We start from the raw sequence: 27107 nt of genomic DNA, 5'->3' as shown, positions 1-27107 counted from the left end.
AGAAAAAAAGTCAAAGCCAGCCCTCCCCAACTGTCTCCCGCTAGGCTCCCTGGGTGGTGGAGGGCAACCGTGCTCCAAAAGGCTGGCCCACGTGTGGGGCGGTGGAGTTCCGGAACTATTCGGTGCGGTACCGCCCGGGCCTTGACTTGGTGCTGAAGAACTTGACTCTGCATGTGCACGGTGGCGAGAAGGTACTTGTGCCTGGGGACCTTGCCACAGCCTCCTCGTGGGGGAACGTGGGTGCTCTAACTGGCTATCTATTGGGGTGCTGATAGAGATGCCCCTGACAGCCCTTCCCATGCCCCACAGGTAGGCATTGTGGGCCGCACTGGGGCTGGCAAGTCTTCCATGACTCTCTGCCTGTTCCGAATCCTGGAGGCCGCAGAGGGTGAGATCTGCATCGATGGGCTCAATGTGGCACACATTGGCCTCCATGACCTCCGTTCTCAGCTCACCATCATCCCTCAGGTAGGAGTCTGCTGATCCTGCTCCTCCCCGCCGCCACCCACCCACCCCACTCCCAAACCCTGAAACTTCAAGAACTTAAGAACTGGGCCTTGGGACCTGGTTGGAAAGATGCCTCCACAGCCGGAGCAGAGTCAACACAAAAGCCACCCAGGCACAGATCTGGAAGGACAGACTCCTTGGCCCATCAGGACTGCCCTGGGGCTCCTGAACTAGCAAACGGGAAGGACCACAGGCTCCTCCCAGCAGAGCAATGCTGAGGCGTCCTGTCTTTCTCTCCTGGTTGCACAGCTCCAGCCTTTTCTGGCTCCTTAAGATGTTTTTTATGCCGAGTAGACACTTCGGAGGCAGATTAGTGGCGCTGCTTCCCGGCTTCAGCAGGGGACTCAGCTACTGGCCAAGCTGAGGTTTATCACTCCCCCACAGACAGTTTTTTTTTTTAATCTCCCTGGTAATGTCCCCCTTCTGGAAGACTGGGGACAGAGCAGAGAGCTGCTGCCGGTGACTTTCCTTCTTCACGCTCCTGAGACTCCTTACAGGAGCTAAGCTATTTCTCTCGGATATTATCTCTCCAGGACCCCATCCTGTTCTCAGGGACCCTGCGCATGAACCTAGACCCCTTTGGCTGTTACTCAGAGGAGGACATCTGGAGGGCCCTGGAGCTGTCCCACCTGCACACATTTGTGAGCAGCCAGCCAGCAGGCCTGGACTTCCAGTGCTCGAGGGCGAGGGAGGGATAATCTCAGGTAAGAGTGGGAGTAGACATGTCAGGAATGTTGCCCCCCACACTGGCATGCACCTCAGCCAGAGCTGCACAGGGATGTTATTTCCTATGGAGTATAGTCTCAGAAGGAACATGGCGCTTCCTCAGACCCCTCGTGCAAGACTCACTTTGCAGTTTAGGAAACAAACTCAGAGAGGGCAGGGGATTCGCCTAAGTTGCACAGCTAAGAGAAGGCACACCTGGGATTTGAACCAGCTCTGGTTCTCATCTAATTCGACCCCAGTGACAAACAGATGAAACAGTCCCACCCTTGTTGGAATCTCCCAGGGTCATGTACCTGTGGCATAAGTGAGAGGAAGCCTGTGTTGGTCTAGAAAGCTAAAGATGTCTGCCAGGGTAGAGGCAGTCAGCTTGGAAATGTACAAAGTAGGCTCTCTCTGCATTCCCTGTGCCCACTCCAGACCCTTAGGGTCCACAACCCAAGCCTCTGGGCTGTGTGTTTCAGAGATCAGCAGTCTGTTCTTACTGAGGCAAAAGCCTCAAGATAACTAGATTTTCTTTGATATTCTATTTGAGTTTGTTTCTGGTGCTAGATTTACCCTAGGCAAGCTCTTTACTGCTAAGTCATAGTCCTGGCTGTGTGATTTGGGAAATTGCTTAACCATTCTGTGTCTCTTTTTACATTCACTATATAAATAGGGATAATAATAATCTATGCCTGCTTTCATTGCACTCCCTGATAATAATATAATATGAGGGCTGAAGAGATGGGTCAGCAGTTAAGAGCACTGGCTGCTCTTCCAGAGGACCCAGGTTCAATTCCCAGCACCCATATGGCAGCTCACAATTAGCTGTAACTCCAGTTCCAGGGAATTTAACCTCCTCTTCTGGCCTCAGTAGGCATAGAACACACATGTGGTACACAGACATACATGCAGGCAAAATACCCATATACATAAACTAATAAATAAAATAAACATATATAATACAAGCTACATATATATATATATATATATTATATTATATATATATTATATATATATAAAAATATTTTTCTAGTAGCCACATTAGTGGACAGCATAGCGATACTCCTTCTCAAGAGAGGCATTAACCTCTGAGCCATCTCTCCAACCCAGTTCTCTCTTTCTAAGATGTGGGTTACAGGGATCAAATTCAGGCCACCAGGCTTAATGGTAAGCATCTTTATCCACTGAACCATCTAACTGAATAGGCCCTGGAATAAATTCTGAAAACATATTTTATCCAGCCCAATGTATCTAAAATAATATTCAATGTGTCAGCAATATAAAAGCTATTAGGTAATATATGCCTATCATCCCAGGCCTTGGGAGGCTGAAACAGGAGGATTACTTTAAGTTTAAGGGCAGTCTGGGCTACATAATGTTTTCTTGTCTTAAAAAAAAAGAAAGAAAAAAAGAAAAAGAAAAGGAAGTTATGGATATTTTGCTTTTTTTTTTCACAGAAGTTTAAAATCCTGCATGTATTTTCCACTTTCTTTTTGTTGTTGTTTGTTTTGGGTTTGTTTGTTTGTTTGTTTGTTTGTTTGTTTTCAAAGCAAGGTTTCTCTGTGTAGCCCTGGCTGTCCTGGAACTCACTGTGTAGATCAGGCTGGCCTCAAACTCAGAGATCCGCCTGCCTCTGCCTTCCAAGAGCTGGGATTAAAGGTTGTGCTATCACTGCCTGACAGTTGTTTGCTTTTTGAGACAGGGTCTCTTTATGTCGTAGCCCTGACTGTCCTAGAACTTGCTATGTAGACCAGCCTGGACTAGAACTCACAAAGATTCTGCCTCTGCCAATGCCTCTGCCTCTTCTCTCTCTTAATGCCCTCTCTTTTTTCCTTGCTTTTTCCTTTTGGTGCTGGAGTTTGAACCCAGGACCTTGCACAAGCGGAGCAACACTTCACCGTGACCTACATTCCTAACCCTTTATTTTCATCCTTCTATTCAGTGCATACTCATGTTTCAAAACTTGAAACAAACAAACGTAAGGTCACATCTGCCCGGTGCTTAATGTTTTGCAGTATTCAAAGTACTTTGGCCTCCACCGTCTCATTTAATCTTTTCTGCTGCCCCATGGGCCGGAAATAGAAATGGAATTACTTCCCCCAAACTGCCTGGCCAGCCAGAGGCAGGGCGAGGGAGTTAGGGAGATGTGAGATTTTGTCCCCATCCTCACCTTCCTTACTTCATCGCAAGGCTTCCTCAAACCGGAAACAGGTGGTGCAGGCCTGGCGACGCATACCTGTAATCCCAACTACCTGAGGCAAGAAAATTGAAAGTTCAAGACCAGCCTTGGCTAGATGGAGATAGAGTTCTTGCTTAGTGAATGTGAGGTCTGGGTTCAGTTCCCGGTACAGCAACCACCCTGTCTGCTAGTCCCCAGCACTTTCCCCAGAGCATCTGTAGCCCTTCACAGCAGGATCAGAGACAGAAGCGGTCCCTCCTCCTCCTTCAGTGAGCTTGTGGTCACTTTAAGTATAACCTGTGTCCTGTGCCAGGCCCACCATTAATCAGCCCTGAGCTCTATCTGGCAGCTCATTCTGCTGCCAGAACCTTCATTAGTTTCGGGAAGAGGCCAGGGAGGGAGGCCGGTCTTTACTTTGGCTGTGACTCACCCCTCTGGAAAGGGTTGAGGTATTTGTCCTTGGGTGTGTGTGGGGGGGGGGGGGGAGGTGGGTGGGTGCTGTGGCCTCTGTGGTTGGGAACACAGCCCTGCTTTGTTTATTGGTTCTGGCTTTCAAGGCCGGAGGTTAAAGATAAGGATCCGCCCTCCTGATCTCCAGTGAACAAAGATGGGGAGTCCCCAGGTCCCTCCCTTCCATGTCTCCCAAACAGAGCCATGCTCTCTATTCCCTGTGTGGGTAGGAGATGGCTGCCAGAATGGTATAATCATAGTTTAGCAAGATGGCATGAGAGGCTTGTATGCAAATATCCAGGGAGAGCAATCCCAGTATGTTCTTACTATAAAGTGTGAATGACTGACAATGTGAGGTGAGGACACACTGTAGCACTAGTTCAGAATGTGGTCCACACAGCAAGAGAGACCTGAGGATACCCACAGCAGAGCTCTCACGGCGATGTTTGGCTCTGGCCCTGGCTCTCCAGGCCCCTCACTATGGTACAAAGCCTTATCCCTGCTCCTGGAGGGCTGTGGCAGAACCATGAAAGGTAGACAGCTAGTCCCGGACTGCTGAGAAGAAGTAGAGACAAACCCATTGGAAAGGAGGCCTGAGGCCTGGAAGGTGGCTTGGGCACCTAGCTGGAAACACCCGCCTTCCTTCTCAGTGTTGGCCAGAGGCAGCTGGTGTGCCTGGCTCGAGCCCTGCTCCGCAAGAGCCGCGTCCTGGTTTTAGATGAGGCCACCGCTGCCATTGACTTGGAGACAGATGACCTCATCCAGGGCACCATCCGAACCCAATTTGAAGACTGCACTGTCCTGACCATTGCCCATCGGCTCAACACCATCATGGACTACAACAGGTGGGCCATGGAAAGCCAAGTGGGTGAGGGGATGGAAAGTCATGGAAAGAGAGGGCATCTGTGGCTATCACCTGGGAGTCCGCAAGAGGCAGGGCAAATGAGACTCTTGGAATTGGCTATGGCGTGGAAGTACAGAACAGGGTTCCCAAGTTATTCTTCAGATGCAGGGTAGAGTTAACTGGGTACAATTACATCTGCAAAGACCCAGGGTCCTTTTGGAATTACCAACATGTGGGGAAAGGTACACCAGGCTCCCTAGACACTGGAAACTGCATGGGTCACCTCTGTGCTCCTTACTGAGAATGGGTAAGGGGAGGGGAATGGCCCCTCATGTCACTTCCAAGCTTGTGGGTGGAGCGTTTGCATGCCCATCACTTCCTCTGCACCTCACTACCACCTGTGTTGGGGAAGTACCACATAGGGGATGGGATAAAGCTGCTTGGGAGGTCCCTGACAGGTTCTTGGGTCCCATCCTTGGTGACTAGACCCTACTTGTGGAGAAGGCATTGTGTCTGAGCCAGAGCACTGAGCCCAATTGCTGTGTGACTATGGGCAGCTTGCAAAGCTTTGCTGGGGCTGCTCCGTGTCTCTCAGAAGTGCTGGAAGGAGTCAGTGAAAGCACATGTAAACTGAAGGTAACACCGAGAAATGCCAGTTTGCTCCCCAGTCCCCTTAAAGCCCGTTTATTGTGATTCATCTCCCTAGCATTCATTCCTCCAAGGACAAGAAAGGGAGCTCCTCAGAATCACTTGGCTTCCTTGGGTAGGGGGATGGGTCAACTGAGGCTTTCTCTTGGAAGTGTCCCCATGCAGCCAGCAGGATCTGGGGGTGGGGGTGGTGAGCATGCCTGATGCCACCCTGTGTCTGTCCCATCCCTACCCCATTTCTATCTCTCCCATTCAGGATCCTACTGGGAGGAGAATGGAGGTGGGCTGCAAGTGGTGGGCTCTGCCTCCAGGGAAAGAGGCAGGGCTGAGAGGATCTTTCCAGATTCATTCCCCAACAGCCCTAGAGTGGGAGGCTGGGGCCCCACCGTGGAGGGGTGGGAGTTCACTCATTCTAAAAGGGCAGGCAGAAATTAATCAAAGAGTCAGGTTACGGAGCCTGTAATTAGAGCCCACGGGAAGGAAGCAGGGGTCCCTGTGTGCAGGCAGAGAAGTCAGGCTAGCAGGGTGGCAGGACCTTCTCTTCCAAGAAAGGGCACTGCCACGTGGACCCAAAGGATGGGGAAAGGGTGAGAGATGGGGAGTGAAGAAGGGAAGTGGCTGAATACCTCAGAAATAGAGGCAGCACAGTCCCTAAGGCAGGGAGCACTGAGGCGGGAGGGTGGAGCCAGAGAGAGGAACTAGCCCCAAAGCTGTTCTTGAAGACCATGCAGAGTCAGCTGGTCATCATGTTAAGGGCCAGGAGAAGCCACTGGAGACTGAGTTTGGATAAGACAGCCTCCTGGCCCAGGTTTGGACAGTGGCCAGGTGGTAATGTTCACTCCTTCCCAGCACACAGATCTAGGAGCCCAGCAGGTGGGGATTAGAAAACAACCTACCTCTCACAAAGGAGTCTCCAGGCTTGGGGGCTCCTGCCCCTCCCACCTTCTCCCGATGCAGCTGGCTATGGGTCTTGTGCCAGGTTCCTCCTGCGTGTGGTTGATGGAGACTCTAACTCCAGGCTCAGGCTTGCCTGGGGTGGGGCAGTTGATTCATGCAGCAGCAGCAGCAGCAGCAGCAGCAGCAGCAGCAGTAGCAGCCCAAGACCCAGATTGCAGCGTTGGCCTCACTGCAGCCTGGTTTCCTGCCGTGTGCCTTTGTGAGCTGGCACAAAGTAGATGGATGTACACAGGGCCTAGCGCAGGCCTGTGGCTCCCTGCACACAGCCTGCTGAAGCCTTGCGACCCCAGCGACAGGATGGCTCATTAGGGAAGGCTTTCCAAGCCCAGACTAGCAGAGATGAATAGGACTTTGTGTTTGATCCCAGAAACCGCTTCATGCACTAAGAGAGCTAACCAAATAGCGAAAATAACCAGGCTTGCGAGTGTGCACAGGTGGCCTATCAGTTGGGCTGAGAGGGTTGACTGACGTGGGTGGGCTGACATGTCACTGCAGAGCCTGAGCAGTACCCAAAGGGCAGGGCTGGCCTCCAGGGCTGAGTCTACGCTGATGGAGACCTAACTACTTTTTCTTTTTTTGGCTAGGGTCCTGGTCTTGGACAAAGGAGCAGTAGCTGAATTTGATTCTCCAACCAACCTCATTGCAGCTGGAGGCATCTTCTATGGGATGGCCAAAGATGCAGGACTTGCCTAGAATACATTCCAAGGGTTTTTTCCTTGTCTGAATCGACAGCAAGTGTCTGCAGAATGGACTTAATGGCAATGAGTGGGGGCATTTGTGATATTTGTATTATTATTATTCTGCAAATTGCCTCACAGACTAGCCATACTTGACACTGGAATGAGGAAGTGAGTTGGAGTCTAGTTGAAAGCCAAGTTCAGACCAGTGCCTGGGTCTCCTGGTCCTAATCTACCATTAGTCCCACACTGCAGTTTTTAAGAGACCTCACTCCTGCCACTACATTTTCATTCCCTCCCCCCCCCCTTTTTTTTTTTTTAATGAAACTTCCTCCTTCTGGTCCAGGGACTGCTAGGTCAGACTGTCCCAAGAACGGAGTCCCTGTAATGGTGCTGTCTGAATCCACTTCAGATAGGATACTGATGAAATAAAGCTGTGTGGTCAACAGCATACACACCATGTGTTGCCTTCTTCTGCCTGTTTCCAAAGTCTGGAGGTTCGAACCTTGGTGAAGGACCTCCTATGTGGCTGAGTTATCTGAAACCTTCAGACCCCAAAATTTTGGCTGCATCTTCATAGCCAAAATTCTCAGTGAAATTACAGTACCTCCCCTTCTGGGCAGATGCTATGAAAGGTAAGAAATAAAGGTCCTGAAATCTGACCTGAGGCCTTAGCTTCTTAGAAGAGCTGTTTAGAACACTTCTGGGTCCATGTCATTGCTGTCTTTCCAAGCCTGTTCTCCAGGGGCTAAAGTGTGTGTGAGCTCTCCCCTCCTGGCTCCTTTAGATGCCTGTTCACCAGGAAGGCCACTGGTCATTCCTTCTCCTCAGGTCAGCCGGATGAACATTAAGGTCAGAAGTGTTCCAGGTCCCTGCCTCTCCAGCCCCTGGAGCCATTTTGAACAAGCCAACAAAGGCTTATTTTCTGTCGAGTTGGCCTGACCCCAGGCTGCATTTGAAATGGATCTCATTTGCCACCTCCTCAGCCTTTCACTCTCATCTCTACCCTTGCTCTTGGTGAAAAGTGACCGGCTGCAGGTGATGGCTGGTTTTCTTTCCCCACCTTAAAGGCTTGGCAATCACTGAGGAGACGGCTCCTCTGATCTGCGTTTTCTATAAGCCCTGGCCTGGCCTATGCAGCAGGACCATTTGTTAAAGGTTAATCACATTTTTTTTTGGGCAGGCTGTTTCTGTCCAGGATGTTTATGAGTATATGGAAGGCGACTTCCATCCTTCTGATAGAGCAAGGAGGAAAGCACAAATGCCCAAATTATTCTGCCTCTCCTCGGTGCTAAGAAAAGGTCTCCGCTATGCTCTCTGATTTATTAGGCCAATTTGGCATGACGTCTGCTTTGTGAGGCGCTAGCTGGCCTAAACCAACAGGAGATTCATTCGGCATGCTTCTCGGCTGAGGATCTGAAGGTGTGAGGCTGTTTCCTCTCCTGTCTCGGGAGTTTGCTTCTGAACTCATTGAGGCCGTGACAGGTGCTGACAGCCCAAAGCGGGGGCTCGGTTGTGTCAAGTAAATAGGATAATCAAAAAATGTGGTTAATAGGGGATGACCTCTATCTAACTGGCTCAGCGACTCCAGGGAAACAAAGAGCTTGCTGTGAACTGGGAGGGAGGACGCCACACAGACTCCATCTCCAGATGCTGCCTGCGACAGGGCGTGAGTGCTGCAGGGACACAGTGGCAGTGGGGTGGAGGCGGCTGGGCTGGGGAACTGGCCCTTCTCTTTCTCCTCCGCAGTACCAGCCCCATGGGACTTGACAGCCATTTGAACCCTCTGTGATTGGAATACAGTGCTGTTTACGAGGGCAAAAGGAGAGAAAATGAACTTGGTCAGTTAGCATTTAATTTTAATAATACCTGTTATGTTTGAACAGTCTCCTGTGAATGTTTACACACAGTGTGAACACATGCTTCAACTATGCAGTGGAGGAGGAGAAGTGCATTCAGTTAACAACACTTAAAAGAAAATCCCTTGTTATAAATTACACAAAGCATATAAAAATATTTCTCTGAATGCATAGATTAAGACTTGAAACTCACCTAAGAGCAACCATGCAGTTCATCCCACTGCCAGAGGCAATGACCACAGAGGACTTCAGCAAAGAGCAGGGCACTGGGCAGAGCCATGTGGGACACCAACACCCTTGGTCACTGCTCCTGAGCTCTGGAACACTGGTCTGTAGCCCACCTCCCAGCCAGGTCTCTACTGCTTCTGAGAATCTCTAATCACTTGGGGTGGCTGAAGGAGTTTGAACCCCAGTAATTTAGACATGAATTAATACTGAATTTATTTCTTCCACAATAGAATCACACTAATTTTATCAGTAAACTAAGTTTTTCCAAAGCAAATCTAGGGGAGAAAAAAGGTTAGTACATCTAGATAAAGTAGTTTCTGATTGGTTGAAACACAGGGGAGGTTTCTTCATTAAAGCACTTGGGAGAAAGGGGTGATGAGCAACTGCCACTCTACAAGGGAAAGTCCCCAGCTATACCAGGGCGGGTATGATGATGTCACTACACAGTGACCCCACGAAGCTGGCCTTGAACTCCTCAATCTCATTTCAGCATTTAGGTGGCAGCGGGAGGCCGTTACCTCAGCAAAACATTCTCTTCCACCGACACCTGCATGTTTTCACTCTAATGCAGTGTTCTAGTAAAATGAAGTTAATAGTCAGGAAGTTAAGTTTCTGTGGAAACTATAGGCACTATGGGGAGAAAGCTTAAGACAGCAGGGATCCTCGTCAACAGCTGCTCCAAGACCTGCTCTCCTGTCTGTCTGCGTGGGCCAGGGCCTATTTCTAAAGTGAAGCTGTCTCAGCAAAACGGAGGCTTTTCAACTTTAACGCTGCTGAGGAGAAGGGGAAGACTCTTCGAAGCACTCTTGGGAAAGATCCTTAGGCCATGCTTAAGTCTAATCAGGTGCTCACAACTGACTGACCAGTGGATGGTGGTGGTGACAGGGATTCCTAAGTTCGAACAATTTGTTTACAAAAGCAACAGATTTCAGAGTTATGTAAAAACCCTAATAATTTCCAAAATAACCTTTATCTTTGATACAAAAATAAAGACGCTAACTCCTTTAGTTCAGTTTCCCACGATAACCTCTAAAACAGCAACAAATCCAGGCTCAAAAACGGCTTTTCATTTCTGGTGGGAAGTGAGAGTGGTGGACGTGGACCAGCAGTGTTTGCGCTCTTTCGAATGGTGCAATTAAACAGGGATGACAGGAACTGCCTCAGTCAAGATGCAGTGGTTCCTTTAGAAAGCATCAGAGAGCCCTCTAGTGACCGTGGAGGGGAGGAGACGCAGAGACGACCGTCCTGAGACAGACAGCGGCGGTCATGAGTGGTCACAAAGAAAAGTGGGAGGGGAAGCTCTTTTGGTTAACAGCCTATTTACAATTAGGTAACTAGATTCTTAAATACTTTAAACCTGAGTAACATTTATAAATACGCTAGATGGACCCTCACAGCCACAGGTCACACCGGAATCCCTCCGTCCAGTACCTGTGCTTTCTACCCCAGTCTCCCTCCCTAGTCAGTTCAAAACCTCAGGAGCATCGTGAGCATGCAACACCAATGAAGTGCGCCTGGCCCTTCAGGTGCACCGTCAACAGGGCCCTGCCCAGAGACAGGTCCACTCTCGGGTCCGCTTCGACTCCCTAGCTTCTGCACGTGAAGCCCTGGCTATCGTACCTCCGGCTTCTGCCTCTCAAGACCGCTTTTCAGCTGTTCAAAGATTCAGCAATAGGTTTATTGTGCACCAAGAGGCTTGGAAGAGGGGCACCGCACTGGGGGTCGGGGTTCCCTCCTGCTGAGGCAGGATGTTAGTGGACACTGCGCAGTGACACCAGAGGCCCTGGGGGGCATCCGAGGCTTTGGGATCAATGGCTTGTCCTTTGGCCCAGAGGTGACACATACTGTCACAATACTCAGTGATAAAGGCCCTGCAGCATTAGTATGTCAGTTTGGAAGCTCTGCGGTTGTAGCAAGGCCTCTCAGTCAGTGTGGACGCAGCGTTTCTGAACAGAAAATTATTCTCACTTATCATCAGAACCAGCTCTAGCTCCTGGAAATCCTGGAGTCGGGCCACATCTTTGTCCTAAAACAAAACAGGGCAATGGGTTAAACTTTTCTTTCCATTCAGTTACTTTTTAAATTACATTCATTTATTTGCTTGCTTGTTTATTTTGTATCCTTGTCACGCATGACACACATGTGGAGGTCAGATGACAACCTGTGGGAACTGGTTCTCTCCTTCCACCTTGTGGGGCCCTGGGATAGAACTCAGGTCATCAGACTTGGCAGCAAATGCCTTTACCATTAAGCCATCTTGCCAGCCCAGGGCAACAGATTAATAGAAGCAGCTTGTGTCTATGTTTGGTGGTTGTATTGATGCTAGTACCTTGGTCCATCTTCAATCTAGAAGGAAAATGAAATCCCTGAGGCAGCTAAGCAATGATCAGTTCCCAGGTCTAACCTAGACAAGATGGAGAAGGCCCTAACAGTCTCTGCTGTAGGATGTGAATGTCCTGAAGGGATAGGCAGGTGGGCATCAGTTTTCCTCAGGCTCCTAGAGCAGCCAGAAGCTTGATGCCGGAGAACCCATAGCTGGCTGGAGGATCACACAGATGACCAGGTGGGCCTCAGCTCATCACACACAACATACCTAACAGAGCACTAAGTCAAGCCCCACAGGTCACTATGGAAAGAACTGAAACAGGCCCATGTAACACTCTGCTATTTTCTAACCTTGAAAAATGCCAGTGTATTAGAGTGTAGTAGCTCACATCTTTAATCCCAGCACTCAAGAGGCTGAGGCAGGAAGACTGCCATAAATTCACTGCAGTCTAGGACAAACAATAAATACCAAGGCAGCTAGAGCTACCCATCAAGACTTTGTCATAAACAAACAAACAAACAAATAAATAAATGAGCGAGTAAGCCAGGGTCTCTGTGGACTCGGATGAAGGGAGAGAAAGCTCATGGACTGCGTTTAGGTTGGAGCTTGAACTCAAGGCTTTGCACATGACAAGTATACACTTGACCACTGAGCTCTGGCCTCAGCCCTCCTTAGCCCTTTGCTACTGGCTTTCCCTCCAGCTATGACTCAATAACCAAGGAAGAAGTTAGGTGTGTTCCAAATGCAGGCAGCAGCCACTTACTTGTGCTGAGCAGACTTCTTACCTTTCGCAGCAGAGTATTGGGTAACTTCCTGATCTTTTCCACTTGGTCTGGATTAACACCCAGCTCACAGCAACTCACTCTGAGCAGTTCTTGGTAGGTGAGCTCCTGTCGATCCAGTTCAATTTCAATGAAATCATTTTCCCGAAGAGAGGGGTTCTGAATCCTCACCTTGAGTACCAGCTCTAGAAAAAGAGAGAAAGAAATGGTCCTGCGCAGTCTGGTATAGCTCAGCACATGTAATTTAAGGTCTGCACCAGCCACTGAGAAAACCTAGGTCAATCAGTAGGGTTTGTTTACATCCATTCCTGGCTCTGCTGGGGCCGTTTCCTGCCTTGTCTTCTCCACTAGGGGTCACCAAGAAAAGGGGCAGGAGCAGCCACCCTAGCTATGGAAGGGTCACTAATCTCTGTCACTGGACATAAGGAGGTAAAGGCTCCAGAGGGTTTGAGTACCAGTGACATGTGAGTAGGGAAAGGAGAGGAGGGTCAGAAAGATGGCAAGGGCAAGATGTGGTACCTGAGATACTCTGACAGGATTCAACAATTACGGATCTGAAGTTACTCAGGAAATATAACATTCCTTGAAATAGAGACAGTAAAGGAGCCAGGCATGGACTGCATCACACACTTAGAATCCCAGCAACAGGAGGTGGAGAGAGAAGAGCCATAGGTTTCAGTACAGCCTGGACTACATAGTGAGACATTGTTTCAAAACACCAAAACAATTCATCCCACCAACTAGGAAACAGACTGAGTTTGAGGCCAGCCTGGTCTACCTAATGAGTTTCAGGTCAGCTTAGGCTACACACCCCAAATCAATTAACAAAAACAAACAAACAAAACCACTAATTCAAAACAAAAACAGCAAAGGAACAACAACAACAAAAAAAGTTAAATCTAAGCATGACTTGAAACGCTGCACCTTGATAAGGAAGGAATCCTTGCTTGGGAGTAGGTAACACTACCTTCAGGAGTCAGTTAGAAGCAATCTATCTGCCTTTATATTCCAAACCTGAGTGTCAAGATGACTCAAGCCAAGTATCCACATACATTTGACAATTCTGTCTTGCTCTTAAAGTATGGGTCCCTCACAGCATCACAGGTCACTGATATCAGCAGCTATAGTACTAGGTCTTCAAAACTAGGAAGTTAGGTGAAAAGGAAAAGTAAGTGTACACCAGACTATGGATTTTCCTGGAATTAAGAGCCGTTTGAAGCCGGGCGGTGGTGGCGCACGCCTTTAATCCCAGTACTTGGGAGGCAGAGCCAGGCGGATCTCTGTGAGTTCGAGGCCAGCCTGGGCTACCAAGTGAGTGCCAGGAGAGGCGCAAAGCTACACAGAGAAACCCTGTCTCGAAAAACCAAAAAAAAAAAAAAAAAAAAAAAAAGAGCCGTTTGAATGAAATTGTGGTTTCTAATGTTCTTAAAATGATATGACAGCCAAGTATGGTGGTGTACTCTTTTACTCTTTTAACCCTAGCATTTGGGAGGAACAGGCAGGTGGGTCTCTACGAATTCAACACTAGCTTGTTCTACATAGTATGTTTGGGCCAGACAGGATTACATAGTGAGACTCTACCAAAACAAACAAACAAACAAACAAAAAACCAACCAAACACATATAAAGAGAAATATACATGAATATGTGAACAATACATGTATATACCTGCAAACATATATACAAATACTTATTTGCTTCCTTCTCTTCTCCCACCCGCTCTTCACAGTCCCTTCTTTCCCCTTCTCTCAGTCTCTAATTAAGCCTAGAACTGTCACACCTATAGCAAGAAGAACACCTAGTGCTCACATCCTGGCTTCTAAATCCTACTCTCTACCAAAAAGAACCAGGACTCCCAGGAGAAATGGTGGATTGCAGTGTTGGTGTAGGGGAAATGATGCTATAAACCAGGAACATCTTGTTGCCCTAGAAATAAGGATGTGTTCCAAGAATAATGGGGATGTGTCCACAGGACATTAAGAACTAGCTTGAAGGGGTTCCCACTGGCTAAATCAGGAATAATCTGAATATCAAAAGAATGACTGCATCAACTTACAATACACTGAATATAGTATGAATTATAAGTCCAGGCTGGAGAGATGGCTCAGCAGTCAAGAGCACTGGCTGCTCTTCCAGAGGACCTGGTTCAATTCTCAGAATACACAGGGTGGCTCACAACTGTCTGTAACACATTCCAGAAGATCCAATGCCCTTTTCTAGCCTCTGAGGACACCAGACACATACACGGTACACAGACACCCATGCTGGCAAAACACCCACCACCCACCCACCCACCCACACACACAAAAGAGTAGTAAGTCAGTACGGCTATAAATGAGAAGAAAAGTCCTTATTTAGTGAGATTTGTTTTTATTTTATCTTATCCCTCGGAATGGAATTACATAAGGTTATAAGCTGCCATGTAGGGGCTGGGAACTGAACCCAGGTCCTCTTGAAGAGCAGCCAGAGCTCTTAACCACTGAGCCATCTCTCCAGCCTTCCCTCCTCCAAATCCTTTATAGCAGAATACCAAGTAATAAACACAGAAGGAATGATAGAAAGCCATATTTCACCAAATAACTGCTCTGAACCCTTCAAAACTATAGAGGTCAAGAATGATAGGGAAGAAAGGGGCTAGAGAGATGGGTCAGCATTTAGGAACAATTGCTATTCTTCTAGAGGACCAGAATTTGGTTCCCAGTATCCATGTCATGTGGTTCATAGGGTCTGAAATTCTAGTTCCAGGAGATCTGACACTCTCTTTGGTCTCTGCAGGCATTGTACATACATGGCACACTTACATGAAAGCCACTCATATACATAAAAAAATTAATCTTTCTTTTCTTTTTTGTTTGCTTGTTTGTTTGTTTGTTTTTCAAGACAGGGTTTCTCTGTGTAGCCTTGGCTGTCCTGGAGTTCATTCTGTAGACCAGGCAGTCCTTGAACTCAGAGATCCGCCTGCCTCTGCCTCCTGAGTGCTGGGATCAAAGGTGTGTGCCATCACAGTGTATCATGCATATGCACTGTGCAGAAGAGGGCACTGTAGCCCTGGAACTGGAGTTAGAGATAGTTGTGAGCTAAGTGTGGGACTGGGAGCGAAACCAGAGTCCTCTGCAAGAGCAGCAAGACGGCTTAAAAAACTGCTGAGCTCCCTAGTAACTTTTTCTCTTCCTTTTTTTTTTGTTTTTTTTTTTTTGTTTTTTTTTTTTTTGGTTTTTCGAGACAGGTTTCTCTATGTAGCTTTGGGGCCTGTCCTGGATCTCGCTCTGTAGACCAGGCTGGCCTCAAACTCACAGAGAGCCACCTGGCTCTGCCTCCCGAGTGCTGGGATAAAAGGTGTACACCATCATGCCCAAAAAGAGAAAAATTTTGTTCCCAGGAATGATAGAAAAGGAACAACACTTCATATTTTTGAGTAAACAGTATACAGTTTATGAATCTTGAATGAAGAGAATTCCTTATACAGATCCTGGAACTTTCCCTAATTTTGTAAGTATACCCCAATTAAATAAACAAATACACTTCATTCTCCTCTTGCAGAGACTGTTTGCTGTTAAGGCATTACCTTGCATATTAAATGGAAATGCTCCAGTGAAGAAAAATGGCTGAAATGCTGGCGCTGGTCCTGCATATGTCCCGTTTTGAGGCTCCAGAGACACTGGTGGCTTGGATGGGACAGAGGAGAACAGGGAGCGGTTCTGACTCACTGGTGGCTGACAAACAGGACCAGGTTTTGTGCTTTCTGGTGTTCTGAGTATGGCAGAGGGGGCAGAAATATCACCATTCTGAACCAGTGCCAAGGAGGTGTGGTCCCTAGGAAAGGCCCCTAGCAGAGGGGGTTCTGTGGGGGGCAGCAATGGAGGTGAGCCATCTGCTGGGGGTGACGCTGGAGGTGTGGAGGGGCCCCCATTCTGCAACTGGGTGGAGTCTTCTGCTGCAGGGGTATAGATAAAAGGGAAGGCTGCGTTGGCCAAATAGTTGGGAACAAAGGGCAGTTCCGACTCCTTCTTCAGCTGGGGGAGCTCATCATCGTCATCAGCTTCTTCCACTTAAAAACAGAAAAACACAGAACATAAAACTTACCAAGAAAGGAGCACGGTGGAAGCTAGTGTCATTGGAATGTGACAAATATTTTGGTCAGGACTGACTGCCTCTTCAGGTCAGAAGAGAGACCATTTCATTAGGTTTATGACTACCATTTTTTGTAAAACTCTTCACTTTTACAAACTAAAAAAACACAACTTATAATACTGGCATCCCACAAACAATGTGGAACCACAACCTTGGCACAGTAATTAATTTAGAAAAATAAGACCAGTTATCTGATCAGCATGGATGTGGCCAGTAACACCACATCTTAAAGTATTTGTTAGCAAGAATCGAATGTTCCCCCCAAACAAACGCACCTCCCATAATCTTCCTGATCTCTCTCCTCGATGTTAATTGCACCGGCATCTCTCCTTTTGTTGTAAGAATCTCTCTGTCAGCCCCTGATTTCAGCAGGTAAGAGACCACCTGGCCATGGTTGCGTTTACATGCCCAGTGTAAACAGGTCCTGTCCCAAAGAAAGGAGAGAGAATGAGTGAAAGAGAGAAAAGCCGATTCAAGATTTCAAATTAGAAACGTTAGTAAATAAATATATAAGCTTGTTCAGCTTCAGCTAGAACTCAGAAGTCAGACTAGCAATCTCAACTTTCCATTTCACAAAGCAGATGATGAAAATATTAATATAGCCAGGCGTGGTGGCAGCACTCGGGAGGCAGAGGCAGGTGGTGAATTCAAGGCCAGCCTGGTCTACAGAGTGAGTTCCAGGACAGACAAAGAACCATAGTGAGACCATGCCCCATCTCCAATAAAAATAATATTTTAATACGTTTAAGTTTTATGTTTAAGTTTCATTCTTGGGGCTGGAGCTGTAACTCAATGGTTGAGTGCTAAGCCTAGAACACACAAGGCCTACCTGGGTTCAATCCTAGCACTGCAAAATAAATAGATACAGTTTTAATTTCTAGACCACAAGAAACACCAATCTATCCCAGGAGCTTCAATTTCCAAGGTTCCAGAGACTGCTGACTTCTGCCTGCAGTGACACTTCAGGATGCTACTCTACCAGTGACGTCCATTAGATCTTGGTCTCTTTAAAGCAGATTTTTACGTTACCTCTTTATTTTAGAAACTGTGAAAACTTTATGTGCGCCAACTGCCAGCTAAAGAATAAATACTGTCAGGCTGCTAACCATCCCCTATCTGCAGCTTCTCTGTCATGTCAGTCATTACCCGAGCAGGGACTATGCATCAATCTTAGCTGCTTCCTCTCTCCTCCTGTTTCTTTCCTACACACACCTACACAGACACACGGTTTCTAAATTTCCGTTTTTCAAAAAGCTGGCTTTTCTCAATCTCTCCAGACGGCTACAAACAGATCCTCATCTGCTCAAATGAAACACTGCACACGTACTTTTTTCCTCTGGAGGCACGGAAAATGAAGGTAACAACCACCAAATTGCTTCAAGCACAGACCCTTCTAACATAACAGCCTTACTTAAGCAAAACTACTTAATATTGTATACATAGACATGTTGCACACTCCAAAGGACTATTATTTTAATGCTGTATAGAAATTTATTAGTATCCCTCAAAAATGCCATCCTAACAGAAGTTGCATCCTCAGGTGCAAAGCGGAATTTATATTATGGTAGGAAACACTTTCCCCCATTTTATTTTTGGTTGTGAGCCTAGCCTTTAACGGCTGAGCCATCTCTCCAGCCCACTTTCCCCCATTTTAAACAACCTCATTTACCAATTCTCTAATTTAACCAAGCTTACAGCCAAACCCATATAAGATAATAAACAGAGTAGAGACTTGACAGAGAGGTCACTAACCTAAGAAGTACAACCATCTGTAAGGTTTATTTGATTTCAAGGAAAAGATGATTTGTCTTGTGTATCTTTATATTATTGATTTCAAGAATGCTAGCCTGAATGTCTGGAGGAAAGTCACTCATTCACCATCCATATGTCTTTCGTGTACTCTTTAACAAAAATGACTGCCGTGGGAAAAACAGGGATGGGGCCTTTAAAATTATTTTGTTGTTCTGCAACCCAGGGCCTCACACGTGCTAGGCAAGTGATTGATCACTGAGCTATATTCTCAGCAGAGGGTGAACAGAAGGACGCATTTCCCTGGTATATACAGGTGTGTATGTGTGTGTTTGTGTGTGTATGTGTGTGCGTGTGATATCAGAGACTGAGCCAATGTCCTCACATACATTAGGTCGGCACTCTACCATTGAGCTACGTCTCCAGCCCAACTGCCTATTTTTTATCACTTAATTAGTGAACCTAGAATAAAATGGACATTGCTTAGCATAGGGGGAATCCAAACTTTCCTTGATTCTGAGCAAACTGCTGCTTGGAGTGTGTTTGTGTGGAGATGTCTGTGGCATAGACTTAAAAAATGAATAACAACAATAAGTGAGCATTCAAAAATGAAGGGATCGGGCTGAGAAAAAATATGCTCTGTGTTGGAAAGAAGTACTTACTTGCTATTAGTACATCAGTTAATCATGAAGAGGGTGAAAGACTGATACTGCGTGGGCCAGAGACTGAACACACCACCAGTTAGAGTACTACCATGTAAAATGGGGTCATGTGAACACAGCACATGCCAGCCACCCTGTACCCTCAGTGACCATCATTTACAGTCTAGAGCCCAGTGGCTATGGCAGCTATAACTCACAACCACTGCAGCTAGGCAGTATTTTCAACTTCTTCAGAAACCATAATACTCATTTCTAAAGCCAAAGGGGACACATGACACTTGAATTACAATTGATGTGGAAACTCTATTTTTGAACTTCAACTCTTTAAACTTTATATTTGCAGTCAGAATATCCCATTAGGGCTGGAAAGTATTTTTGACCAGAGGCTTTGGGCATCATTCATCAACTAGGCATCATTCATCACTGCTGAAACTGTGGTTACTGAGCAACGAAGAATTGAAAGCAGTCACCAGCTACTTTTCAATATTGAAAAGTTGTGTTTTATTTTTCAGGGTGACTTTATAAGTCTCCCAACATGTTGCCTAATAATAAGGAAATAACAATAGCTAACACAAACATAATACTTTACATGTTGGACATTGTTCTAAAGGCTCTCTACTCATTTAATCTTCAAAAGGTCCCTTGAGCTGGGTACAGCGGGGTGTAGCCCAGCTACTCAGTAGACTAGGGTAGGAAGAAGGTAACTTTGAGGACAAGAGTTAAGGCCAGCCCAGGCAACATAGCAAGACCAAGTCAAGAAAGAAGAGGGGGAGGGCCCCACGGGGAGCTAGAGAGATGGCTCAGCAGTTAAGAATACTGGTGCTTTTCCAGAGGTCCTAAATTCAATGCCCAGCAACCACAAGGCTCACAACCATCTGTAATGGAATCTGATGCCCTCTTCAGTTATTCAGGCATACATGCACATAGAACACTGTGTATATAATAAATAAATAAATCTTTAAAAATTTTTAGAGAGAGAGAAAGAAAAGAAAAATGTTACTACTGTGAACATTCTTCACTCATTTTACAGTTAACAAAGCTAGGACAATTAGCAAATAAAAAAGCAAATTATGTAGTGTGCTAGGTGGCTATTAAGTGTTATGGGGCAATAAAGCAGAGTAAGAGATTAGGGAATGGTAGGGGCTGGGAGGGGAGTTGCACAATTTATTTATTTATTGGTGTTTTGAGGCAAGGTTTCTCTATGCAGCCCTGGCTGTCCTGGAATTCTGTAAACCAGGCTGGCCTTGAACTCAGAGATCCACTTGCCTTAGCTTCCCGAGTACTGGGATTAAGGCATGTGCCACACTCCCCACCCCTACTCCCGCCCCCACCCCCCAAAACCATGGCTGGAGTTGCACAATTTTTTACTGACAGCCAAGGAAAAGCTTTACCATGAAGCTAACATCTAAGCTAAGATCTGAAAGAGGATAGAGAGCAAACCATGGATATACTGAAGACAAGCTGCCTGGACAAGAAAGAAGGCAAAATGCAAAGGTCTAGAACCGGGGTGGTGGTGTTGCAGGAAAAGCAAGGAGGCCAGGGGAATGGAAAGAAGGCAACAAGGAAGCAAATCTCAAGAGATGGGGCCCAAAGGTCAGGTAAGGGAGTGGAAATCGGCTTACTCTCAGAGTAACATGGGAGCCACCAGAGGACTTTGAGCGAAGTGATCCAACTGTTCTAAGTCAGGGTCCCTCAGACCACGAGTTAAGGTCATAATATAAGCAAGACTATGCAACTACCCAGCAAGATAAATGGCGGTGGCTTTGTATGACAGTGTAGCAGCAGAGCTTGTGAGAGGTAGTCAGATCCCATCTGAACATGGAGGCAGCAGAACTGGCTGATTGTATGTGGTGTGTGAAGGAAAGACAGGGAACCAGGATAATGCCAGCATTCTGGCCTGGTCATGTAAGAGGCTGAGATGAGAAGAACTCAAAGCAATAGGCCAAGAGCATAAGGCAGGATAAAGGGAATCTAGGGACTCACTTTTGGATTGAATTGACTTAAATTCATCAATATTGAATTAAATCTATAGGGAGCTTCATCACATTACTTCAGACTCACCTGACATCCACTGTATATCTAGCAAGGGCATGCATTGTGCTGAGCAGGTCAGGGGCTGGATTCATTTTCAGCTCCACCAATTACTTAAAGGCTAACAGTAATGCAGACTTATTAAATCCCAAATTTAGTAATTTAGGAACACTTTGAAAATTGGATGGTTTACTTAATTTTCTTGGGGGCTCAGTTTCTTCATCTTTAAAATGGAGAAAATAACAGTAACTTATGTCCCCAAATAGTCGTAAATGAGTTATGTCAAGTGTTCAGAACCACATCTATGCCACAGAGCACATTCAATACACGGTAGCTATTTATTATCCTTCATCTCAATAAATGCTAACAACCCTTCTGAAACAAATGGAAAATGAAGTGACTCAGGCAAGATCATACAGCTAAGCAGGCAGAACCTGCAGGGAGACCAGGCTGATTATTCTGTAAAACACTGCCTCCCAGTGCCAAAACAGTAATTCACAGCTTTTGGACATCAGGGCAAGGCAAACACAACTACAAGTTTTTTTGATTGTAAACACTTCAAACAAGACAAGAAAGGAGTGTTCACTGTCTCCTAGCTGTGGAGAGCTATCCGGGATAGTTTCTTTAGGGAAAGGAGGCAGGTAGATTTCTTAGGAAGTAAGACAGCGTCAATCAATTCTGACTCTGATATATTAACAATTGTGCAACCAGGGCAAAACACTCTCTGGGATTCAAATGATCTCCAGTGCCCTTTCAGTTCCAAAATGTGTGACTCGATTTACGAAGGGGGTGGAGGGGGGGTGTTCAAACTTATTTTAACTTTGAACTAGCAAAAGAGGCTAGTTAGACATTACCTGGATTAAGTAAAAATTTAAATGAAAATGCAAAAAAGGGTAGAATACTACATCCAGTAATTTAATGATCAGGTCTTAACATGAGACTCCTTATTTAATTGGGAAGGGGGCAATCTGCAAGCAGACTTTAAAGCCTTGGGTGAAATTCTCTGTTGGAAATTGTACTACGAAAACACTCTACACGGTAAACAAATGAGTCTCCTCTCAACAGGCAGCTGTAGGCAACAGCAAATCACTGTTGCATTGAAACAACAGAGGCGAATTATGATGCAAGTGGTGGGGTTTTTGTAGTTGTTGTTTCTTTTCTCCTGGTCTTGGCTAAAGAAATGGTGCTGGTTCTAGGACTGGCATTTGCTCGGTTGCTTATGCTTTCATCTCTGCACGAAGTGTTCTTCAGAAGCGCCCATGGCAAAATAATTCAAGCCTGATGAAATCCAGAGCGGAGTCGCTGAGAATCAAAACCTCTAGTATCACCTTTCGGGCCAAGATAGCCAGAGGGCGCGGGGGATGGCGTGGGCTCTAGTGTCCTGGAGGGCGCTGGCCGCGGGGGACCACGTAAGATAGGATTTGGGGAGGATGTGCTCCTGACTGCTCGAGGCAATGAGGCCAGGGCTAGTCTCGAAAGGGCACAACCTGCGAGGCCTGAAGTACCAGCCTTCACCTTAGCCTGCGTCCTGGGTCAAGGCTGACTGCTCCACGCCCCGAGCTAGCGGCCCTGAACCCTAGGCCTCCCCCGCTCGCCACTTACCAGCCGTTGACCTCATTTTGGGAGTTCACATCCACCCCGCTCTCCACCAGTTTCTGCACCTCCCGAATGTCCCCCAAGGCCGCTGCCTCCCGCAGCCTCTCCTGCTGCTCCTTCTGCTCTAGGAGGGCGTTCATCTTCCCCAGGGCCCCGGGCCCCCGGCCGCCCCGCCCCAAGCCCGTCAGCGCCGCCGCCGCCTTCGCGGCCCGCTCCCGGCCATGGGGAAGGAGCGTCGGGTTCGGCCGTCCCACTCGCGCCTCCTCCCGCGCCCGGCCCGGGCCCTGTGCTCCCGCCCGCCCTCCGGCAGATGCCCAGCTGTTGGCCGCGGCCCGCAGGCCCAGGCCTCCTCCCCCGCCGCGCCTCCGAAGGCCGGCTCCGGGGGACCCTATTTAGTGTGGCAACAGTAACCCAGATGCTTTTCGTTCCGACCCGCGGCCCCGCCGCCCCAGCCGGCTGTTTATGTAACCACTGCACTGGATTATCTGCTGTGATTCATCGGCTATTTTTAGACCTCCCAGCTCCCAGCGAGGAGGACAGACACAGGAATAGTTGGGGGGCGGAGGGATCCGACATGTTTGAGAGCCAGAAAAGCCTTATCCTCTGGAGCAGGCTGTTTAGCAGGCATTAAAAATAATTGGTGGGTTTCCACCCACCTTCCAAGTTTGGTTAGCTCTTTTTCTTTATCTGAGCCAATTTTTGCCCAGCAGGACGGGAAATGGGCTGAAAACGATGCTACTATAATATGTTCATTATTTGCCGAGATAGATAACAGTGTTCTTTCTTATTTTTGTCGGTGCTTGGGACCATTCAGCCAGAATATTTATTTCAATTGTTACTGTTTTACCCCTTATCGTTTTTAGACAGAAATTCTTCTAACTTGGCTTTCATGAAAAATAACATTGTTTACAGTCTATAAAATGCAACTCATTATATCTTATAAATTATAATTAATTACTCTGTAAGTCATGTAAGGAAAGGCGGGGATGGGAGGGGGGGAGCGCTTAGTCATCCAGGTCCTGATCCTAGGCACTGAGGGGTAGAGCTATGGTGTGTTCATAAACAGCAGTGTGCAGTACTCCTTGCCTAAACTAGCTAATGAGGCTCAGCGCCTCGGTTGGCACTGCTCTACTACCCAGTGGGAGAAACAGAAAATATTGTTTTGCTGAGCCCAGGTGACTTGGAGAGATCCCTGATGTGGCACTGGCTAGAACTTGGCAGATGGGCTGAGAAGATTAAGGAAAGTGCCCTGGGGAGGCAGAAAGGTGGCCCCGAACAAAGAGGAGATGAAATAGGAAGGGATAAATTTAGGTATAGAGGCTTTATTTCCATTTCTCAGGGCTGCCAAGGGCTCACAGCATGCATTTGTCTTGTTACTGTTTAAGAAAAAGCAATGTGTGTTTATTATGATACAGTAATTCACAGAGTACACGCTGCACACCAGGAGTGATGAATATCAACTGACTAAACGCTTAAATTGACCCCAGTGGCAAATTGGAGCTCTGCTTGAGCTTGTGCTTTTATTTGTTTCCCCAATTTAAAATTTAATTCGTAGAATCAGCCTGGTACTCCATCTGAGGCTGATGTGAATGATTGGAACTCAGTCTTTTTCGAGACAGGGTTTCTCTGTGTAGCTTTGCGCCTTTCCTGGATCTCATTCTGTAGGCCAGGCTGGCCTTGAACTCACAGAGATCCGCCTGCCTCTGCCTCCTGAGTGCTGGGATTAAAGGCGTGCGCCACCATCGCCCGGCTGGAACTCAGTCTTTTAACACAATCTTAGCAGACATAGAAAGAAATAGTAGTCTTTAAAAAAAAAAAAAAACAACAGCCATTTAAAAAGATAGTAGTAGCCGGGCGGCGGTGGCGCATGCCTTTATCCCAGCACTCAGGAGGCAGAGGCAGGCGGATCTCTGTGAGTTTGAGGCCAGCCTGGTCTGCAGAGCAGTAGGCACCAAAACTACACAGAAACCCTGTCTTGAAAAACCAAAATAAGGGGCTGGAGAGATGGCTCAGAGGTTAAGAGCACTGGCTGCTTTTCCAGAGGTCCTGAGTTCAATTCCCAGCAACCACATGGTGGCTCACAACCATCTGTAATGAGATCGCAGTCATACATGCTGTATACATAATAAATAAATCTAAAAAAAACAAAAAAGAAAGAAAAACCAAAATAAATAAATTAAATGAATAAATAAATAAAAAGGTAGTAGTGGGCTGGTGGTATAGTGTAGTGGTAGAGTACTTACCCAGACAAGGCCCTGGACTCCATCCTCAGAACTGGAAAAAAACAAACAAATCAACAGCAGGAGCAACAACAAAAATTAGATGGTAACTGCCCTCCAAAATGTATGCCTTTTAAAAATAAGAGTTTGTTAAATTGCCATTCCTTAGAAGGAATATATCAGGAGAACAATAAATAAATAAATAAATAAATAAATAAATAAATAAATAAATAAAAGGGATCATATCAGGGGCTGGAGAGATAACTCAGCAGTTAAGAGCACTTGCTGCCTTTGCAGAAGCTCAGGATTTGATTCCCAGCACCAAAACGGTGGCCCACAACCATATATAACTCCAGTTCCAGGGGATCCGGTGCCTTCTTCTGACTTCTTCAGGTCTAAGCATACACGTGCGTGCATGTTGGCAAAACACACATACACATAAAATAAAACTAAACAAATAAACTGAAAAAGAAAGGCAACTGAGTGCGAACCAGGAGAGCAAGCTGGCCAGTAAGCAGCATTCCTCCATGGACTTCTCATCAGCCTCAAGGTTCCCCCCCTGCTTAACTTCTCCCTGCCCTGGCTTCCCTTTGTGATAAACTGTAAGCTGAAAGATGAAATAAACTTTCTTCCCGAAGTGCTTTTAGCCGTGGTATTTATCACAGCAACAGAAAGCAAACTGTGATAGGATCCAAACTCAGGTCCTCATGCATTCTTGGCAAGCGCTTTACTGTCTGAGCTATCTCCTTAGCCCTGAATGCACTTTTTCATCTATTGAACTGTCCCAGGACCTGTATTTGTTTTGTTTTTATTTATCTCTTTTGATGCTGAGGATCCAACCCAGGGCTTCACAGTGCCAGGGCAGCTCTCAACCATGGAGCTATACAGCTGACCCAGGAAGCTGTTTTTCTGTTTTGTTTTGTTTTATGTTTGTTTTCTGACTTTCATGTAAGTGGAGTGGCCCGGTCAAGGAAGTGGGTCTGGATACTAAATTCAGAAAGGAGATCTGGCCTGGAGGTTGGGATTTGGTGCTCATCAGCAAAAAGTGCTTGCTGAAGTCATAAGAACAGGAGAGATAACCCCAAGAGGGCTGGTGAGTACTGACAGAAGACAGCCAGACAGAACTCTGAAGAACACTCAACATTCTAATGATGGAAAGGAAAGTCTCTAAGGCACTTGAGGATGAAGAACTGGAATCCTGTAGGAGGAAAAGCAAATGAGGGGGAAGAATTAGTGATGAGTGACTCACAGGCTGGAGAGCAACCGAGTGGATAAGGAAGGTGTGAGTTGAACCTTCAGACTGCTTGTGACCTTGGAAAGTTACAGTGGAGTGGTGGAGATGCCATGGGTTTTTCTCATTCTGCCAGGCTGGCCTTGAACTAGAGAGCCAGATGACCTTGAAGTTCTGATCCTCCTGCCTCAGCTTCCCAAGTGTTGTATTTTAGTCTTTTTGGGTTTGCTTCTTCCTCTAATTTTTCAACCCATCCTTGTCTAGCTTCCATTCATAAGACTCAGAATGTTTAAAAAGTTCCTCTCGCCCGGGCGGTGGTGGCGCACGCCTTTAATCCCAGCACTCGGGAGGCAGAGGCAGGCAAATATCTGTGAGTTCAAGACCAGCCTGGGCTAAAAAAAAAAAAAAAAGTTCCTCTCCTAGCAGACCTTCAAGAGTTTTCTTCGGTGTCCTCCATTTCATGGTTTTTAAACTGTTTTTTGTTTGTTTATTTGTTTGCGTTCCTTAACTATAAACTCTTCAGATTTCTGTTGGGGAAGGTGCATGCTTGTTGTGCCAACACACTGGGAGGCTGAGGTAGGAGGCTTGGGGCCTCTTTTTCCCACTTTGCTTGATTGGAACTTTCTCATGTTCCTCGGTCAGTTCCACAGGGAGGGTTCTCGCCTCCCCTTTGACAATAAGAAGGTTTTCTCCCTCTTGCTAATAAAGTAATTAAAAACCTGTTGGGTCTCTGTTTGGGGATATTTGATCACACCGTGTGAAAGTATCTCTGGTTTACCTCATTTGCCTTAAGGCACCTTCTAATTGGTTTAATAAAGAGCTGAATGGCCAACTGCTAGACAGAAGAGGATAGGCGGGACTTCTGGGGGAGAGATAGGAATTTTGGGGGAAGAATCTGAGGTGGGTGATTTGCCAGCCAGATATGGAGGAAGTAAGGATGTTACAGTATGGAGGAGAGGTAACAGAGCCATGTGGAAGAATGCAGAGGAATATAAATCGGTTAATTTAAGTTTTAAGAGCTAGCTGGAAACAAGCCTAAGCTAAAGCTAAGCTTTCATATTAGTAAAAAGTCTCCGTGTCATTATTTGGGAGCTGGTGGTCCAAGAAAGACTGAATACAAGTCTCCTCTATCAATGTGCAGAGTGTATCAATTCATTTGATTTTCACACTAACACTAGTGAGGAGGACATATAAACCCTATTTTACAGTTCGGGAAACAAAGGCACAGGAGGAGATTTGCTGAGGATCATAAACACAGGCAGTCTGGCCCTTTAACTGTGGTAGAGTACTATTCCAACTTTTAATCTTAATTTTTTTTTTTTT

General features: G+C 46.6%; 2 protein-coding genes across 2 annotated transcripts in view; one reads left to right on the top strand and one right to left on the bottom strand.

Moving 5' to 3' along the window:
- Abcc3 (ATP binding cassette subfamily C member 3) overlaps positions 1-7087 on the top strand; it is a 49139-nt gene extending 42052 nt beyond the window's left edge. The window contains 5 exon segments of the mRNA XM_059271557.1: positions 45-191; positions 310-468; positions 1041-1182; positions 4443-4689; positions 6878-7087. Of these exon segments, the coding sequence (XP_059127540.1) occupies positions 45-191; positions 310-468; positions 1041-1182; positions 4443-4689; positions 6878-6986 (804 nt within the window). The 3' untranslated portion in view covers positions 6987-7087.
- A 3626-nt stretch (positions 7088-10713) lies between these two features.
- Positions 10714-22707, bottom strand: Ankrd40 (ankyrin repeat domain 40). The gene is made up of 5 exons (XM_059271556.1): positions 22341-22707; positions 16572-16720; positions 15731-16213; positions 12169-12350; positions 10714-11083 (listed from the first exon to the last, which is right to left on the bottom strand). Exons 1-5 carry the CDS (start codon positions 22472-22474, stop codon positions 10937-10939), a joined length of 1095 nt encoding a protein of 364 aa, XP_059127539.1. The 5' UTR covers positions 22475-22707; the 3' UTR covers positions 10714-10936.
- Between the last annotated feature and the right edge of the window lie 4400 nt (positions 22708-27107).

This window comes from Peromyscus eremicus, chromosome 8a, assembly GCF_949786415.1.
Source record: "Peromyscus eremicus chromosome 8a, PerEre_H2_v1, whole genome shotgun sequence".
Taxonomy (NCBI): Eukaryota; Metazoa; Chordata; class Mammalia; order Rodentia; family Cricetidae; genus Peromyscus; species Peromyscus eremicus.
This window is presented reverse-complemented; position numbering and strand designations above follow the sequence as displayed.